This window comes from Eublepharis macularius, chromosome 7 (assembly GCF_028583425.1).
Source record: "Eublepharis macularius isolate TG4126 chromosome 7, MPM_Emac_v1.0, whole genome shotgun sequence".
Taxonomy (NCBI): domain Eukaryota; kingdom Metazoa; phylum Chordata; class Lepidosauria; order Squamata; family Eublepharidae; genus Eublepharis; species Eublepharis macularius.
This window is the reverse complement of record NC_072796.1, coordinates 38,721,236-38,741,175: the sequence shown is the minus strand read 5'-3', so window position 1 is coordinate 38,741,175 and position 19,940 is coordinate 38,721,236. Positions and strand designations below refer to the sequence as shown.

At 40.0% G+C, this 19,940-nt stretch overlaps 1 protein-coding gene across 1 annotated transcript in view; it reads right to left on the bottom strand.

Annotated features, from left to right (window-relative positions):
- Positions 1-13,945: 13,945 nt before the first annotated feature.
- The window catches only part of CAP2 (cyclase associated actin cytoskeleton regulatory protein 2), a 55,277-nt gene continuing 49,282 nt past the window's right edge, over positions 13,946-19,940 (bottom strand). Inside the window, exons 12-13 of the mRNA XM_054985816.1 lie at positions 19,654-19,794; positions 13,946-15,932 (exon numbers count right to left, since the gene is read on the bottom strand). Of these exons, the coding sequence (XP_054841791.1) occupies positions 15,849-15,932; positions 19,654-19,794 (225 nt within the window). The 3' untranslated portion in view covers positions 13,946-15,848. The remainder of the gene's footprint in view (positions 15,933-19,653; positions 19,795-19,940) is intronic.

Sequence of the window (19,940 nt, the reverse complement as noted above, 5' to 3'; positions counted from 1 at the left end):
GATAGAATAACTTGAAAGGAGCGAGGATCTCCTTTTTAAAAATTACTTGTTCTTTGGACCTTGGGAGTTTCCAGGTTCACATCACTACAAACAGGAAACTAGATGTTGGAATGGAGATGTCTTGCCTACTTTTGCAGTAACGTGCTAGTTTTCTTTATGGAGAGATGTCTTAATATGATATTTGTATGTAAAACTAAAGTATACAAACAAGAATAAAACAAAAGTCCAGTGGCATCTTAAAGAGTAACAACTAGACTTGTATTTGTCTTTTCCTATACTGCACTAACACAGCTACTCCTTTGCATAGAAAGAGCTTGGGTTTGTACATGACTACAGCAATTGGTGATAATGCCCTTCTAACTTTATTAGGCTAATTTTGCATCTGTATTGTGACAAGAATTCAAGGAGGACATGATCACTTCCCCCTAAGGTCCCCACCACCTTCACCCCATCTATCAGTTCTTCCCTGTTGGTTAATATTAAGTCTAGTATGGCTGAGCCCCTTGTAGCTTCCTCCACCATTTGAAAAAGTAAGTTATCGGCCAGGCAGGTCAGGCCAGGCAGGTCAGGAAGTTGCGTGATTCTTGTCGCTTTGCAGAGCTTGTCTCCCAGTACACATCGGGGAAGTTCAAGTCACCCATAATTATAAGGTTCTGATGTCTGGATATGCTACCAATCTGTTCAAGGAGGGCAGCATCCATTTCCTCTCCCTGGTCAGGCAGTCTGTAGCAGACTCCAACAACAATACCCTTTGTCCTTCCTCCCCTAATTTCCACCCATATACTTTCCACCAGGCTGTCAACCACATTCTCCAGAACTTGCTGACAATCAAGCCCTCTCCTCACATACAATGCCATTCCACCTCCTCTTCTACCTTTCCGGTTTTTCTTGAACAACTTGTAACCCATCCACTACCACATTCCAGTCATGGGAATCATCCTACCAAGTCTCAGTCATTCCTACTATATTGTAACCCTCTGTTTGTAAGAGAAACTCAAGCTCGTCCTTCTTATTACCCATACTTCGGGCATTGGTATATAGGCACTTGTAGCCTTGTACCTTTGTTTGACCTGTCCTACTCAGGTGGGCCCCTGCTGTTATCACTTCTTTTGAAATCCCCTTGTTGATTGTCCCCTTCCCCTGTGGCATCAGTTTAGAGCTCTCCTGATGAAGTTCTCCAGGTTCTTTCCAAACATTTTCTTCCCTGACCTTGAGAGGTGAAGCCCATCATGTGCTAGAAGGCCTTCTCTAAGGAAACTTATCCCGTGGTCCCAGAACCCAAAGCATCTAGATCAGAGTGTGTTTGTGCTATTTTATCAGCAAAAAACTTAGCAAAGGCCTTGCAGCTAATTGCTCCTGGAACTGTAAAGTTTCAGATTTAGGAGTTAGAAGTTATCTGGATATCTTAAACAATTGGGATGCTTGTGAACTAGCCGATGCAATGCTTGCTGATATCATTTCTTTGCCATCTTCATTTCCCCTTCATAGGTCCTCCAGTGGGCTCTGTAGCATGCTCTATCAGCTTCCACATGAGTTTTTCGCTAGTGTCTTTCTAGACATCTTCCAACCCTCTTTAAGTCAGCCAGCTCCGTGGTAAACCACAGCTGGCTTCTGTCCCAAGGGCCAGAGGGGTCAACAAGGAGCAATGGTGTCTGTAGCTTCAAGGAGCTTTGCATTCCATGTTCCTACAGCAACTTCCATGGCACATGCGTCTGGAATTTTAAGATCCCCCAAAGTCTTTTAAATCTAGAAGGGTCCACCACGAGTCTTTGTGGATGAATCATTTTAACTGGACCCTCCATTTTGCAGGATGCTGGGGCCATATTCACTTTTGCCTTTAGTAGATGATGGTCCGATCATGGTTCAGGCTGAATCACCAATGTTGAAACAAGATTTTCCTTCAAAGGCTCAGTTCAAAATATTAAGTTCAAGGTGTGGCCTCTTTCATGTGTAGGGCCTGTCACTATTTGAGACACGCCCAGGGTTGCCAGGGAAGCTATAAATTCCTGAGCTGGGCCTGATTTGGAACACTCAGCATGGATGTTGAAGTCCCCCAAAACAATAAGTCTAGGTATCTCCAACACCATATCCACTAGCAGCTCTACCAACTCAGAAAAGGTGTTTAATAGGGAGCTGGGCAGTCTATAAACAAGCAGGATACCTAATCTGTCTTTAATTCCCAGAGACTGGAAAACTCAGTCAATACTACAAGAATTTTCAGAAAAATAGCTGTGTTATATTCCTTGGAAGCAATAACAACAGATTCCTGTGGCACTTGTGTGTAAACCTATCAGATTCATTACTGCAGGTTGTAGTAACTGCATTTGTATCTTGCCATTTTCCAAGGAGTTTAGAATGCCATATTTAATCCACCTGATAATGAGGAAAGGAGGAGAAAGTGAGGGATGACTTAAAGCAGGGGTCGCCAACATAGTGCCCACGGGTACTATGACACCTTTCCTGGAGCCTACCAAGTTTTTTTTACAACAAGGTAGGGCCAGATGGGTCTTTCATCCAGCAGGACTTCTGATTGACCTTTGAACATTTGGCTGGGCAGATTTTTAAAAACATTAGTTCAACAGCAGCTACCACCACAGCTCAAGGATCTTCACTGAGTAAAGTAAAGGTAAGTTGTGGCAGCCATTGGCTGGCTAGCTCCACCTTCTGTGGCTGTGCATTTTGTGGCTGTGCCCACAACGTAGTATTAGAATTCCAAAGGTGCCCACAAGTTCAATGAAGTTGGGGACCCCTGGTTTAAAAGGTAGTACTAATTGTTGATCAAGGCCTCCCTTTTCTGTGTGTGGTGCTAAAGCATTGGTATATGGGGATGTGATGATCCCCCGCTTGACAGGCCTGCACACTTCCATTAACTTCTTGGAAGTGATAGGCCAGAAAACTATCGATGTATTTCACTTGCACTATGTAATCCGCCTTGGGTCTCAGTGAGAAAGGTGGACAATAAATAAATATATAAATTAAAATAAAATAAAATATAAATGCTCCTGTACAAATCCGAAGTCACTGAGAGAATGGCTACATTTAGGATAATACTTGGAGAATGAGGCTGGTCCACTAGGCATATTTTCAAGCATATCCTTGTTTTAACACTGGAAGACACATCATAGCTCCACAAAAGTTTTCAGACTTAGCATCAAGTAAGACTGGCTGTAGCACAAATACTGAAAAGCCATGTTTGTAGCTGACATACAGATTATCTGAAGCAAACCAGTATCCCCCATGGAAACCAACTTGTATCAAACTGCCTAAGCCCCCAGGGAATCCTAACTCTCTGAAGGACTGCCTATAAGAAAAACAACACTTTGTTAGTGTGTGATAGCTTGTCTTTTGTAACATCCTTTATCCATTCATTTAGCTGGTATCCACAGCATTTGTATGGGTATATCCATTGGCATAGCCAGCTAAATGTATGATAGAGAATAGAATCCATTTATTTCTTCCAAAGGACTATAGGAATCCATTTAGTTTTTTAATGGCCACTGGAAAGCATAATACAAGGTTGACTGGTTGCTTACCAAATGGCAAACCAAAATGGCTTGGCATAAAGTTTTCCCCAACATTAATAAAAATTCCATTGGGATTATTTGTACATTAAACACAGTTATAGAACATTAACATTATAATAAATACAATAATGGCAGCACTTTATTGTCCTATTGGAGGAGAGTGCCCTCAAGTCAAAGCTGACTTATGGCTACCCAAGCAGGGTTTGCATGGCGAGCCTAACAGAGGTGGTTTGTCATTACCTGCCTCTGCAACCCTGGGGTCTCAAATCCAATTAATAACCAAAGCTGACCCTGCTTAGCTTCTGAGATCTGACAAGATCAGGCTCACCTGGGTTATCCAGGTTTATAGCACTGTCCTATTAATATTCTCTTATTTACCGAATCTTTGCTTTGCATACAAGATTCACATTCATTTTAGTATATGCTCTGATTTGTTTCTTTTTAGAAGAACTGGGAGGACTTCTCAAATGTACTCAATTAGATCCTGGATTTTTTGATGCAAAAATGGAAATGTAGTTCTTCTAAGCAGCCCAAAGAGGATCTGGCATGTGGACTCCTGCTGCTAAACTGATAAGAATTCTTTTTTTCCTCCAGCCTCAGCAGAGACCCAATCTTAACAGGATTCTTTTTCCCTTTCCCCATTTCCTCTCCTCCTCACTGTCAGTGTAAGCACCTAGATAAATTACTCCCACATCCCCATTTTACACAAATATCTACTTGGGCTATTACACACACTACCCCGATATGCATCTCATAACCCTTTATTAAATTTACATAATTATACCAGAGTAAAATGCCAGTTATAAAGAACATAATGATTTTCCTTCAGTCTATTATGCAGAGGAGTTAGCCGTGTTAGTCTGTGGTAGCAAAATCAAAAAGAGTCCAGTAGCACCTTTAAGACTAACCAATTTTATTGTAGCATAAGCTTTCGAGAATCAAGTTCTCTTCGTCAGATGCATGGTACAGAAACTGGTCAAATATCGAAGAGGAGGGAGGAGGAGGGGAGGAGAGAGAAGAGGCTCTAATTGCCTCTTCTCTCTCCTCCCCTCCTCCTCCCTCCTCTTCGATATTTGACCAGTTTCTGTACCATGCATCTGACGAAGAGAACTTGATTCTCGAAAGCTTATGCTACAATAAAATTGGTTAGTCTTAAAGGTGCTACTGGACTCTTTTTGATTTTCCTTCAGTCTATTGGAAATTATAAACTTTATTTAATTTGTTTAATGGCTTCCCATTTTTGCTCCGTGAAATCCTCTTTGCAAATATAATTTCATCTACGTTTTAGCTTTTGATTATTATCTTTATTCTCTATTTCTTCTTGCATTATAAAACTATGTATTTTAAATATAAAACCGCATTGATTTTTTTTCAATATTAGTTCAAATGCTGTTTTCTATTCACTATATATACAAAGAATCCACCATGAAATTTAAGAAGTTAATAAAATGTACTATGAAATGTGATATAAACAAATACATTTTAAAGGCAGATAGTCTAAGTTCTCTATAATATTTTAAGACCAGGTATAACATTTAAAATAGTACTGTAATTAGTTGTTAACAAAATCCTAAAAATATAAAATAAGCGAATATATGAAATAATTTGTTATATAACTATTAAATAATAGTCAATGGATCATTGCATAAAATGAATGGAAATACAAGATAATATGTTGGCTATATTAATCACAATTAAAAATATTTGCATAAAATGAGTGAAATGCATCATAATTTTAGATGAATTTGTATGTGGCCCTAGGCCTTTACAAGTTAAAAACGTACTTATAGCTCTAAAATTTTAAAATTTCTAAAATTACATCTATCTCTAAAAACTCACATCCAGACACAAAAATTACATTTCATTTCAACTGACTGCTTTTTTAAGAACCACATTTGCTTTAATTTTTCTGGTGGCTAAAGCAAAAAGTGTCATCCTGTGGGAAACAAGGGGATCCATGCCTGATAGCATAAATTCTAGTTTGTCAGAATTGGAAAAGAATATAAGCTATCTAATATCTTTGCCAGAAATTTATTTCTGGGCTCTGAGTATATAGGGCAGACCAAAACATAGTGGGGAAGATCTTCCACCGAACTTCCACATATACAAATGCATTGTTCCTGGAGTATTTTTAAACAGGCCTTTTTTCCAGCAGGAACACAGTGGAATGGAGTTCCGGAACCTCTTGAAAATGGTCAGATGGCTGGTGGCCCCGCCCCCTGATCTTCAGACAGAGGGGAGTTGAGATCGCCCTCCGCGCTGCTGAGTGGCACGGAGGGAAATCTCAACTCCCCTCTGTCTGGAGATCAGGGGGTGGGGCCACCAGCCATCTGACCATTTTCTCCCGAGGGCGACCAACTGAGTTCCACCACCTCTTTTCCCAGAAAAAAAGCCCTGTTTTTAAATATATCCAGTGAGTAGTTCCATTGGCATACTTTGGAAGCACAGTGATGCAAATGCTGTTCTGAGGTTGTATGCTGTTATATCTACCAAGTACGAGGCTCTGAGATGATCTTTTTTTATAGTTTTATATCATGGAGCAAATTTTGATTGAACTACTAATGAATAATTGATTAAGGTGTCCCCATTAAATACCTATTCCCACAAATTGAAATTATTCCCTGAGGATCATCACAACAAATCATCTGGAATGGCATAACAAGAGATAATATTGTTGAAAAATTCAGAGTGGGCTTTGTTCTTGCTTTGCAACAGATTAAGACTAACCCGTTTACTAAATGAATTGATATTTGTTAGTAGGTGTTTTTTCCATGATTTTAAAATTGCTAAATGGTCACAAGCCCTGATTGAGGGGAGGCCAAGCTCTGTCCGCATCAGAGCTGCTGGTGACCCCTTTGGCAATACTAAAATTCACCTCAAAAAGATTTTGAATTGTTTCCAGACTTGTATTTGTTCTTTCCAACCTCATACCTCAATGCCATACAATAGTTGAGAAATAACTTTACTAATGTGGATTTTTACAACCGGATCTATAAGAAAACCTCCCCTAATATAATAGAATCTCATTATTATTCCAATAGTCCTAAAGGCTGAGGATTTTAGAGAAGCTAAATGGACGTTCCAGTTCAAGGTTTCACTGTATATTAAACACAGCTATTTATAGGTTTTGCATTGCTCAATTGGAGTGCCATGTATACTCCAAAAAAACCTTTTTGGCCTTTTCTGGAAAACCATTACTTTAGTTTTTGTGTAATTGATAGTAAGTTTCTCTTCTTTGCAGTATTCACCCAGATTATACAAAAGCCTCTTTAAATCCGTTGTTGGGGAGATTACAACCATGTCATCCGTGGACAATAAAATTGAAATTTTCTGATGGCCTATAGTAGGTGAGACAAATTTTGGGCCGGATAATCTTGGTACGATGTCGTTTACAGGTTGAAGAGTAAGGGGGCCAATACTCACCCTTGCTTTGCCCCTTATTCACTGGAATCTCACTAGTTAGCCTGAGATGCCCACTTTGACTTTTGCATGCATATCTGAGTATAACTTGTGGATACGAAGTAGCAGTCTTTTTTCAATATTTGTCTTTGCCAGTTTCTCCCAAAGTTGATCTCTATCTGTAGAGTCGAAAGCTGTGGCCAGGTCAATAAACACTGCACACAGAGCTTTAGTTGGTCCGTTCATTGCTGAATAGGCCAACTGATATAATGTTTGGCAATTATCTATTTTACTTTAGCATAGTAATATTAAATAATGATAAATATGTCAGTAATCAATGAAATGTAAATTAAATGCACAGTCCATGAGAGAGGAGAACAATGTTAACAATAGCTTTTGTCTCTTTCTGTCTCCGTCTTGCAAGAGGATGTCTATGGTATTTTATTTAAAATGTCATACGCCACCTTTCCAAATAGGGTTTCCAATTCAGTTCTTCAAATGGGAAGTGGTGGTGGTGGTGGTGGTGGTGGTGGTGATGATGCTTTCCCTTTCTCAATTGCCTCCCCATCCTACAGAGAACACTTGGATACTGTTGATTCCTCTTTTGAAATCCTCTTCTTGTTCTGAAATAGTAGCAGCCACATGTCTCGTGACTGTCAAAGGCAGTGGTGGTGATTTCTGTCATATGGAGAACCACCAGGAGGCTCCTTGCCTGTATAGCATTGGGCAGGGAAAGACTTTGTGGGAAACACCACGATGAAGAAATGATGGGCCAAGACAAAGACAGGCACAGGATGGAAAGAACTAATGCACAGAAGGGAAGGAAAAAGAAGGGAAGGAAAGGGAAAGGAAGGACACAGGAGAAGAACTAGGTAGGCAAAGGAAAATGAGAAAGAAATGGGACAAAGCCAGCTTCTGGAGGCAAACTGAAGGTCACGCTAGACAAAACATGAGAAAGTCATGGACACAGTGGTGGTGGTTCAGAGCTGACTGCAGGTTTATATAGCTCTTGGGACTATGGTGTCTACAGTGACTCCATTGCAGCGCCCTTCGTCTCTCCCCAGTAGTTACTTATCCATAGGAGCACAGTGTGTCTGTCTACTTCTTCTTTTAGCCTCATTGTTGTTTCTGGGTCTAGAAGAAGTAGAAAAGAGTCAATGCTCATCCCATCTGTTAGGAAATGAGAGATTGTCCCAGAGGCTCCAGTGATGTCATAGGACCTCTGGGATGATCTGCTATTTTCTGACAGGATTGGGAACTTGTACACAACTCAGCATACCTCTTTCACGCTCATTTGGACACAAGAAGAGTTGTGCTCTGTTACCACCAAAAGATAACATGGAAATGTTGGATGATAACAAGATGTGTAAAATTGACGCCCTTCAAAAATAATTGTTTATATTATAAAATGTCAGTCTTGTTTGGAGAGCAACAATTTGATAAATAAGAGAATATGAACACGATATATTTTTGTCATTTGTTATTATTTTTAAAGTTTTGTTTTATTATTTTTGTTATTTTTAAAGTTTTGTAATATTTTATGTATGCATACTCCCTCTGCAGTTTTTATTAGTTTTGGAAAAAAACATTTTTGTCTGCTGTCCCTAAAGATTACCTTTTAAGCAACCTATCAGCCTTGCATGAATGCTTTCCAAGCCATTCAAAAACTCAGTGAATTCCTGTAGTCATTCAGAAACAGCCAGTAGATTCCAGCAGCATTATCTGTCATTTGTTTTAGCATGTTCCAAATAAAATCATGGGATTGTGGCATGCTTACAAAGTAACCACAGTCTATTTGAACAGAGTTTTGTGAGGCCACAGGTTTTAGGAAATCAATCTAGACAATGAATATAGTTATTCTAGGAATCCAACTCTAAAGATTTTACCTGAAATCAGTGAGGCTTTCTCCTAAGTAAATGTGTTTTACATGAGGTTCCACCTGTGAGCTGGAGAAGCTGCGTGTCTGAGTCTTCTGCATATTTATTCGATGTACTCTGGGCCTTAATTCCAAGTATATTTGCATAATATTGCAGGATTAGATTTTCAGTAGTTGTACCCTTTTTAACTGAGCGGAACTTCTGAGTATGCATACTGTCAGGCCCTGTGATTTCTATAGCTCACTTAAAACCAGAGAAAAAGAAATGAGCGTTACGGAATAGTGTGCTATCACTGCAGTATAAAATAATAGTCAGTTTCTTGAAATAATAATTTAGTATGTATATAGATATTAAAATAACTACATACTGCCAATATACTGTATATTGACATTCTATTTCATGATCAGTCAGGATCTTGTTTCCTGATCATATGTACCCATATGACGATTCTCTGGTCTAACTTGCCTATAGTTCTTGCGTGTATTCCAGTAATTAGATATGAAGTGTTGTGGGATTGTTTTCTTGTTTACGTCTTGAATGGTTGCAGTTATAATCTAATACAGTGTTCACATGGAAAATAGTTTTTCAGAAATCAGAATTTTCTTTAAGATAACTTATTTTTAAAATTCACACATGGATTTTATATGTGCAAGGCAGAAAGTGTTTTCATCCTCTCAGAAAAGTGTTGTCAAAATTGTTCATACCAGTACTTTGGCATTCTGCCCCCTGGTGGACATGTAGATTCAGATGCAGAGGAGTTAGTCGTGTTAGTCTGTGGTAGCAAAATCAAAAAGAGTCCAGTAGCACCTTTAAGACTAACCAATTTTATTGTAGCATAAGCTTTCGAGAATCAAGTTCTCTTCGTCAGATGCCTGACATCAGGCATCTGACGAAGAGAACTTGATTCTCGAAAGCTTATGCTACAATAAAATTGGTTAGTCTTAAAGGTGCTACTGGACTCTTTTTGATGTAGATTCAGAACCTTCACAACATTGTTGATAACAAATACAATGTAATTGTGTTACATTTTAAAGGGCGGGGTGATTTTACAATGTCATGAAAGTTTCTATTTCTGAAAACAAAGTCAGTTAACTTGTGTACAACTTGGTCCAGAAGTAACCAGTTTTATTTTAATAAAATTATTATTTTCATAAAAATAAGCAAAAAACAGTTTTTTATTCTGATAGAAATTAGTTGACAGCAAACATTCTGCTGGTTTTCAGGTGATAGAAGTCACTTATGCAGTAGACCTTATGTGGTTTCTTTTACAATACCTGTCCAGTATTTTTTGCTATGATGTTCTGACAGAATTATGTTCAGTATCTAGGAGTGTGCCAAAGTGTAGTTATGGTTGTTGTGGGTTTTCCGGGCTGTATTGCCGTGGTCTTGGCATTGTAGTTCCTGACGTTTCGCCAGCAGCTGTGGCTGGCATCTTCAGAGGTGTAGCACCAAAAGACAGAGACCTCTCAGTGTCACAGTGTGGAAAAAGAATGTGAGAGATCTCTCTGTGTCCACACTGTGACACTGAGAGATCTCTGTCTTTTGGTGCTACACATCTGAAGATGCCAGCCACAGCTGCTGGCGAAACGTCAGGAACTACAATGCCAAGACCACGGCAATACAGCCCGGAAAACCCACAACAACCATCGTTCTCCGGCCGTGAAAGCCTTCGACAATACAACAAAGTGTAGTTACATAATACGTTGATACTTACACTGTGGTAACAATAACAGGTTCTACTTTACAAATGTACAAAAGGGTATTTTTCAAAGCACGTTTACAAATAAAGTTCTTTATTGTGCAATAATTTCTTAGCGGCATACAGCTCCATTAAACTCATTGCTATGGCATCATGCTGTAGATTTTGGATGCAGAATACCTTGCCACCAACACAGATTGATAATTCAGTTTGACTGCAATTTTTTTATTGAAAAGACTTGTGTGCTGCCTTTCTACACTCAAGATGGCCCCAAATAAAAATTTAAACGCAATACAAAAAATTCAACAACAAAAATACCACTTTGTTATGGCAGCTGGATTTAAAGTAATTCAGAACAGAAGCACAAAAATTAAGAACTCTTATGACTTTACATGTACAGGTGACATCTTTGTCCTCCATTAATATGGCTAGAATTGTACATGAATCCTCAAAATACCAGATTCTGTACCATCTTAATCCCAATCCTGTATTAAAATTTAACCAATTTAGTGTCGGTCATTGGTGGGAATTTTTTAGAACGCTGAATGTTTCTCTGTTTCCATCCATTGAGTAGGACCCAGCCAGCTTTTTTGCTGGTGGGCAAAGGAGGGGTCCCCTTTGACCACCAAAAAATGCTGCATTGGGTATCATGAGTCCTGGATGGGCAGAAGTCATGTTTGATGCAGGCTTTGATAAGCAGGTGAATTGACTTGAAAAAGCTGGCTGGATCCAACTGTCTCTCCATCAATATTTACACAGCAAACACAGTGAAGGGATCCTTATTTAAGTAAAGAGTATTTGGCCAAAAAAAAATCTGCATGTTGATGTAGTAAAGCTGTATCAGTGCAGATTACATTTTGATATGTTCTGTGACTTCCATTCTCTTTGTAAGCCAAAAACTAAAATTACCTGTATCAGCTTCAGTGACAAGCATAGTATGTGAAAATATTGCATAAGATGGCACTGGTTTATTCTGTATTTAAAACAAAAGTGGGTATTAAAATTGGGGAGCATCATGATCCTTCAGATCTCACTTCTTTACATAGGAGTGAGCACAGAGCACATGCACATGAAGGAAAAGAAGCTGGAAAGAGACTGGCAACATGCCCTTCTCCTCCCCATCACCACTTTCCCCTACTGTCACAAAATTTGGGAGCCATCCTCATACAACTCTCCCAGATCTTGCTCTTTTTCTACAGACCAGTACGGCTACTCACCTGAGACTCTCATGCTATTACTCTGTACATCTGGTCGCAAGCACAGAGGAGGAGAGAATTTTCATTCTGGCTCCCCCCTCCACCTCTTTGTTCCTGGCTTTCTTGTCTTCCACTCCCTCCCCCACTAGAAAGATAGAAGGAAGGGAATTGGGATAGTAGCTGTAGTTAAGCCTGAGGCCCAGGAAAATGTGAAGCAGGAGCCTTTATACAGGTTCATTCCATGGAAATGTTAAAAGACAAGCAAAATGTTACACCACAGTTTAATGAAAAGCAGCCTTGGGGTGCAGTTTTGAGCAGAGGAGTGGCTGAGGAGAGCTCAGTCTCTTTGCCCACCTACGGTTTTTCTGCTCAAACTTGAAACCCCCAAACTGCTCCTTTCCCCAAGAGATTTTAGGTGCATATTTGCTGTAACAAAGTTTCTGGAATGCTAAAGAGGAACAGGAAGTGGTATCTGTGTGGAAAAACAGAAAACAGGAAAATAATTAAGCATTCTCTTCACTGATTCTCTGCTCAAAAGTGTTTTAGGCGGGTTGCTGCTCTGCAGTAGAACAGCAGCATTTGAGTCCAGTGGTACATTAGGTACAAGATTTTCGGGTTAAGAGCTTTCAAGAGTCAAAGCTCTCTTCAGATACTGCTCAAAACTGCTACTCAAGGCTGATTTTCATTTAATACCAACTTTTGGGGTTCTGTTACAACTAGAGATGGGTACGAACAGCAATACGAACCAAAAAAAGCCACGAACAGCCCAATCTGCTGTTCGCGAACAAACTGTTCATGAGGCCCCATTCTAAACGAACAGGTGGTCGTTGCAAGCCTCATTGCTCTTCGTTGCTGTTTGTCAAGCCAGACAGTCTGGCACCTGCCAGGCTGTGGGGCCAAGTTATTGTTTATTATTGGTACATTTCCTGCTGCCTGCTCAGGTAGGGTTTCTGGGAGTGGTGCGGTAGGGATCTTGATGGCTGGAGGAGAGCCTGCTGGCCCCAATGAACAACGAACATGTTCATGAACAGGATCATGTGCGTCAATGTTGGTTGTTCGTAGATGGCAACGAACACCGAACACCATGTTCGTGTTTTTTTTCTGTTCGTGCCCATGTCTAGTTACAACCAGCTACGTCTCATTTGTGTGCTATACACATCATGAGAAGGGTGGGGCAATTGAACACATCTTTGAAATACAACTGTTTCTGCTAAGTATTGGACATGTATGTTAAAAGAAACATTTTAAAAATAGTGGAGTGGATCCAACCATGAAAATTTACCACTAAGTTTTCTTAAGAAGGGGTGGCAGATTTCACTATTTCCTCCCACCCTCCCACTCCAGTCCTCTTAGGCCCCTGAAATGTTGTTTCAGGCGGGTTAGCAAATCTTCAGGAACAACATTGGGGGGGGTTTGCAGTGGGAGGGAGAATTAACAAAAATTCCCACCATCTTAATTGCACTCAAGTTTTCTGAGTATGGTTAGATCAACCCCAGCATCTGGAGAGTTTTCCACAGTACTCATATTTTGGGTGATTTTATGTTTCATAATACTTGTTATTTAGATGAAGTTAATTGGTGGGAAAATAAGGTGATTTAGTGAGGCTTTTGCAACAGTGTGGGAAAACACAGTACCTTCACGCTTATTAGTGCTGAAGCTGTTGAAGTACATGGTTAAACAGAAAACTTGGATTTATTTCTTGAGGCTTTCCTTATTCCACATTAAGACATTAAAGGTGGATTTCTAGCATACAATATTCCAGGAGTATGGAATTTCTAGTAATTCTTTCATGACCTATATTAATTTCATACTACTATGGGTATTTTGGTCTATCTCACTGTCATGTCACTGGGGTATAAGAGAAAGTTTTATGAAAGGGATGTGTGTAAGGGGGGGGGAGGAATGTATGTATCTCGAATTGCATGTATCTGTACAAGGAAAGTGCCCCTTTGTTTCTATGTAAGAATAGATATGAGAGTGCATATGCAGAAGTATGTATGTTGCTAAATAAATTGGCCATTGCTTCATTGCAACAATGATACAGACATTTTTAAAGGCCAAGGCCTCTGAGATTTTACAGCTGTCAAGACCATTTTTTAAAATTTGAACGACAAAATGTTTACAAATTATGGCACAGTGTTGCTATTTTCTCAATGTTCAGAGGTAAAACACTGAATATTATATGTTTTTAAGTCCCATGTAAATAAACCATGTGCTAAATGAGGTGATAAATCATCTCTTATACAATACTATATTTAAACAAGTTACAGTTTTATTTTTATTCATGTTAGAAGTTTACTATTGAAAAATGGCATGTACTAAAGCCACAACATTTTACACAGATCAACCGTTAGATAGCAAAATCTTATTGGATGAGCGCTATTTGTTGTAATACAGTATAGCTATTACAATTGATATAATCTAAAATTGAAGGAGTTTTGTACCTTGTAAGGTGCGGTAGGCACTATTTATGCCCTGATCTAGTTCTGCAAAGCATATTACCATTAGTTCACTGTTACAAAGTATTACAAGTCATCAAAATAATATGTCAAAGTACTGTGTGCTGAAATTATACAGGATGTACTATACTTCACGTTAGTGTTAAAAATAAACAAGATGGAGTTACTCAAGTCTCAGTCCCTCAGAATGAAATACATTTAGTCTGAGTTCAGAATTCATTCAGAAGTAATCTATGGCTTTTTGAAGATTTGCATGCACAATTTACAAATAGAAATAAAAGCAGAATTACACCCACCCAATACACACACCCACACAAAATAAGATCTACAACTGGCATGTTCAAGTTCAGTATTATTGGGGGCTGCTCTAATGCTCAGGCAGAAGTCTGGAAGTGTATTTTATTGCAAAAACCGACTGCCTTACAGTTGATCATGTGCTAGAAGTTGGTGCCGTCTAGCAATAAAGGTTTAAGGATGAGGAGCACAAGCCTGCAGGCATAACAGGAATATTATATAGGAAACTAAGAGATGTATATAATGTGTGGTGTATCCCCTAAAACATCTGAAAACAATTTTTGCCCCTTACGTGGGAAACGGTTACTCCTTACCATATCTTCATTATATTTGGTAAAGTCCCAACAGGTCACCTCTGCTGGAATAGACTGCTTTTAATAGTCTTCTGGTCCCTTCCAAATTATTAAATAAGAAAACAGCAGCATCTGACAGACCCAAGTTTCTTTTTAAGTTTTAACATTTAGTAAGTGCCTTAAATAATGAGTACTTAGTTGTCCAGGTTAGGATATTAAATACTGTGTGAAAAAGACATGGCTGAAGAGAACGGAAATAGTACAGGGATCAGCAGAAAAGTGAAATACCTATTAAAATAGACTGTTGTTAAAGTAGTGCTTTCTAGAAATATGTTTAAACTAATGAAAAAAACAAAATGGATCAAAACTGATGATACCTGTAAACTCACCCTGGTTGAAAAAAACAGGGATGGATTAAGGAAATATGTAAGTACAACATCTAGTTTTTATTTTCAACTGTATTGCTCAGAGTTGCATTTTTCCTGTTTTTTCTTTAAAAACATGAAGAACTACAGACTTCCTGGGGTCCAGCTTCACTATATAATACATTAATGCTTTCAAACCTAAAAATATCTCACCATATTAAGAATATTTTTGACCAGCTGAAGCATAAAAAGGAATGCACTGAAACATGTGACAAAGTATATCATGCAGACTTTTGGCTTTTTGTATGCAGTGAAACAGCCAATAACCTGAACGGAGTAATTTAAAAAATCTTTATACATTTACGTGACATCATGTAGAATCTATCTGCAAAGAAAGACAAACTGGATGTTGTAAGTATTATCAGGATGCTTACAGAAAAAGTGTACTGGGCTGTACAGAGTGGCTTCCAGACACCTATAACCATGGCAAAAGAAACGTGAATGCCATTCTCAAACTTGTGTGTATATCGGTATACATGGTTTTTTTTCCTACACAGAGAGGATCTGTATAGAGGAAAAACAGCATATGTAATGCAGCCTATGGTTTCAAGGGCACAAAAGTAGCCTTTTGAAGGCCTATAACTGTAGTAACAAACTAGCGCTAGTTCTTCATGCTGCTGTTTTCTTGAGGCTGAATTTCTTTAGAGATTGTGGTCAATGGTTTATGGTTGGCATTAGCAAGTTAACCAACAATCTCTGTAGGATCAGTTACCAGCTTGGATCCATCCCATGATGTTTTGAACTGTTCAGGAACAGGAAATTCTTTCTGCGGGGACACAAGATTGAGACTTTTAAATAGTGGTTATACTGAGAAAACTGATGCAATGTTATTAGTGATAGCTAATAGAGTCGTTTATGACGCAGGCATCTCTTTCAATGCCACACAAAGAAACCATACAACATTTGCACAGTTTCTTAGATAGTAGCTCAAATAAGTATACATCTTATTTGCACAATTTCCTGGTTATTAGGCAGGTTTCCCCTTGATTTTGCAGAATTTGGTCACTGAGAAAAGAAATAGCTCTCTTTAGCATTTCCTTATCTTTCATCATCTAAATTATGCTAACTTTATTAATGGAGCACAATAGAAATGTTGACTGCAGGTAATCTGCAGTTCATATACACTACCAGGCTAGGAGTATTATCCAGCATTAGACTTTGTCGCCTGTGAAAACATCCTTTTTCAATCATTCCACTTCAATCCCACATCCCGTTTGCCATACCCTGCCCCCTGCTTATCTCTTGCCATTTTTCACCCTTATTCTTTTCCGATTGCTCATTAGGAAGTTCCCCTTTGTTACTTTTCTCTTTTCCTATTATAGCTATGCTTAGAATCTTTCCCCACTTAAATAGATTGATTTCTTAAGAAATATGCTTTTAAAAAGAGGATGCTTTCAAATAATGACAACAGCTTCACTGCCTTGGGCAGGATCCTGTGAACCCCACAGTATCAGATCTTTCCCTTCTCCATTCGCCAACAAACAGGCAATGAAGGGGGAGTCTGGGGACTTTTGTAGACAAACATTCCATGTAACATGAGGGTGGGGGCTTCACTATGTATATGCTGGTTTTTGAGCCTGCCTAAAGTGGCACTTTGGATCTCAGCCTCTGAAAAAAGCAGACAACTTCCTTATTACCTGCATTGTTAGAATCTGAGGAAAGCATATGAACAAATTCCCAAGTCTATTTTGTAAATTTTACAAACAGAAAATTGGGACAGGTCATTATTCTTCAGGATCTTTCATCTGCTTTTGATGCTACTGATCTATTCTTTCTTGTCTTCATGACTTACGAAGTTGTTCTTGTTGGTTTTGTTCTTATCTTTTAATCGTTTTTATATGGGAGTCCTGCAGTGTTCTGGTTTTGGCTCTTTTTCTTTTTTAATTCCTGTGGCCCCCTTAATTGTACCTTTATCACCACCTTTCATTTCTATGCTGACTACTCTTCTTGACTTTTCTTCTTTTGCAACTAGTCGTGCTTGTTTGTAAGATGTTACTTCATTTTTGTAGAGTGAATGGATCTAAAACTGACCTATTGATCTCACCTTCCCTTTTTGTGTCTGTTCCTTCATCATTTTCTATTTCTTTGGGACCTGTATTTGTTTGTTCCTTATTGGGGATTATCTTTGACTCCAATATTTTTTTTCATTTGCTCTTAAATATCCTAATATATAAAAAGCAAGCAGTATTGGTGACAACTCACTTTTTATCTCCGCGCAGGTGCACTCTGGCCTACGTGAGGATAAAGAATCGTCGCCAATATGGCCTGCTTAGGAGGGGGCAGGGAGGCCCGGCACACCGGTGCAGCCCTCTCAAGGCTCTGCAGTGGCTGCAGGAAGGCCCAGCCCAGCACGTCTCAAAAAGGCTGGGGTGTCGCAACGTACACTAGAGTGTTCCTGCGCTCTTCACCAGCCTGATTTCTGTCCCAAACAGGCAGAAAGTAGGCTACTATGGAGCACAGGAGCACTCCAGGGCTCATTGCGCTGCCCTGGCAGCATTCCTGCGCTTTGCAGCGGGCCAATTTTGGCCCCAAACGGGCCCAATCTGGCCTCAAACGGGCCAAAAGGCCCATTTTTAAAAATAGTCTTGGTTGCTAGTCTTTAATGAGCCAATCCTAGGGTTAACATTATGCCAGTGGCCACTACAACAGTATTGCTGGCATAGCACAGTTCTGATTCTATGTGTTTCCAGTAGCAAAGGAGAAAGCAAAACAATGCCAGTAGAAAAAAGTGATAATTCATCAACAGCTATCACTACAATATACCAGGCAACTCTGCCACCATCCATCAATCACAGTATTGCACACCAGGATCCTCCCACATTAGCCATGAATAGAAGGACTAATCAATATAAAGCAGTAGTTGGAGTGCCAGGATGATTTCACCGTACACAGCAGACACACTCTAACACAAACAGGGCACAAGTGAGTTGCTAGGGATAGCCCTAGTGCCTACGCCACCAAAGGCTTTTTATTTATTATTATTTATTTAATGTATAGCCCGCTCTCCCCACAAGCAGGCTCAGGGCGGGTTACAACAAAGACAAAATACAGGAATAACAATAACATCAAAAATCTTACATACAGCATTTCAGCAATTCACCTGCTCATCATCTATAAAGAAGGTGAAGATGTGAATTAGTATCCTGCAGCTACTCACATGTCGGGGGGCAGGTGACTATGTGCCCCTCCCCCACAGGTAGGAGACTGGCAGGGAGACTCATTTGGTGGAGTTAGTGTTAGCCTCAACCAAATGCCTGGCAGAACATCTCTGTCTTGCAGGCCCGCCGAAAGAAGATTCTGGGGGCCTGAGTGTCTTCCAACTGAGTTCCACCAGGTTGGGGCCAGGACTGAAAATGCCCTGGCCCAGGTTGAGGCCAGTCAAGCCTCCCTGGGGCCAGGGACCATTAGTAGGTGTTTACCTGCAGATCTCAGCACATATGGGGAGAGGCAGTCCCTCAGGTATGCTGGTCCCAGTCCATTTAGGGCTTTATAGGTTAAAACCAACACCTTGAACCTGACCCGGAACTCCATGGGGAGCCAGTGTAGCTGCTGCAAAGTTGGGAGTTGTGTGCACACTGTATGGTATACCCATCAGGACACGTGCATCAGCATTCTGGATACACTGCAATTTCCAGGTCAGACTCAGGGGAAGCCCTGCATGGATCACTGTCGTTGGGTCATGGGTTGAAAGATAGGAGGCAAGCTGCCTGGCCTGCCAAAGATGGAAAAACGCAGACTGGGCAATTGTTGCGACCTGGGCCTCCATTGATAAAGAGGAATCCAGCATCATGCCAGGACTCCTGACCGATGGGACAGGCACAAATGGTGCCCCATCAAAGGCCAGGAGCTGGATCCCCCCTCCAATGCTCCATGACCCAAGTATAGGACCTCCATCTTCGTGGGATTCAACTTCAGCCTACTCTACTTCACCCATCCAGACATGGTCTCCGGAGCTTTAATCAGAGCTTCAGGAGGAAAATCAGGCCAGCCGTCCATCATCAGATACAACTGGGTGTCATCTGCATACTGGTGATAGCCCAGTCCAAAACTCCGTATCAGCTGGGAAAGGGGACGCGTCTACAGATTGAACAACAAAGGTGAGAGTATCGCACCCTGAGGGATACCGCACACCAATGATTGGCGTACTGATAGTGGGGGTGCTAGGAGGAAACCTCCCCACAAATCACTTTGGTATGCTCCAAATCTTTACGGAGTATACCAAAGCGATTCAAATACCCGAAGCCAAAGCGGCTTGCTGCTTCAGGTTTTGGGTATTCCCGAAGCAGGAAACCCGAATATTTTTGGGGTGCACACCTCTGATGAATAACAATCCAAATAGTTTTCCATGAAATTGACAGCAGAAATTTCTCAAAACCTAGTAAACTGTTTACCCAACAGAGCAAAGTACACACAAAAGTAAGGCAGTACATGAGTCCCATATGCATTTCAGTACCTAGTATCAGAGAACATAGAAATATCATACTTACATAGTCACCATCCTGTGGAATAAGGATGTTCATTTCAGATGACTTCGCACTCACAATCTCACAGTCTAATGATTCTTCACTGAGGTATATATGGCAGCCTTCGGTCTTATTAATTGAAATGGTTGGCACTTTCCCCAATACCTGAAGGACAACAGAAAAACTTTATAACTAATAAAAATATGTGCACCAAGAAGCTGTTAACACCAATACAGAAATCCCACTCCCCAGGTTGGATTGTGTGTCACCTTCTATGGATAATGCAGGAGGCAGGTCATTCTCCTTGTATA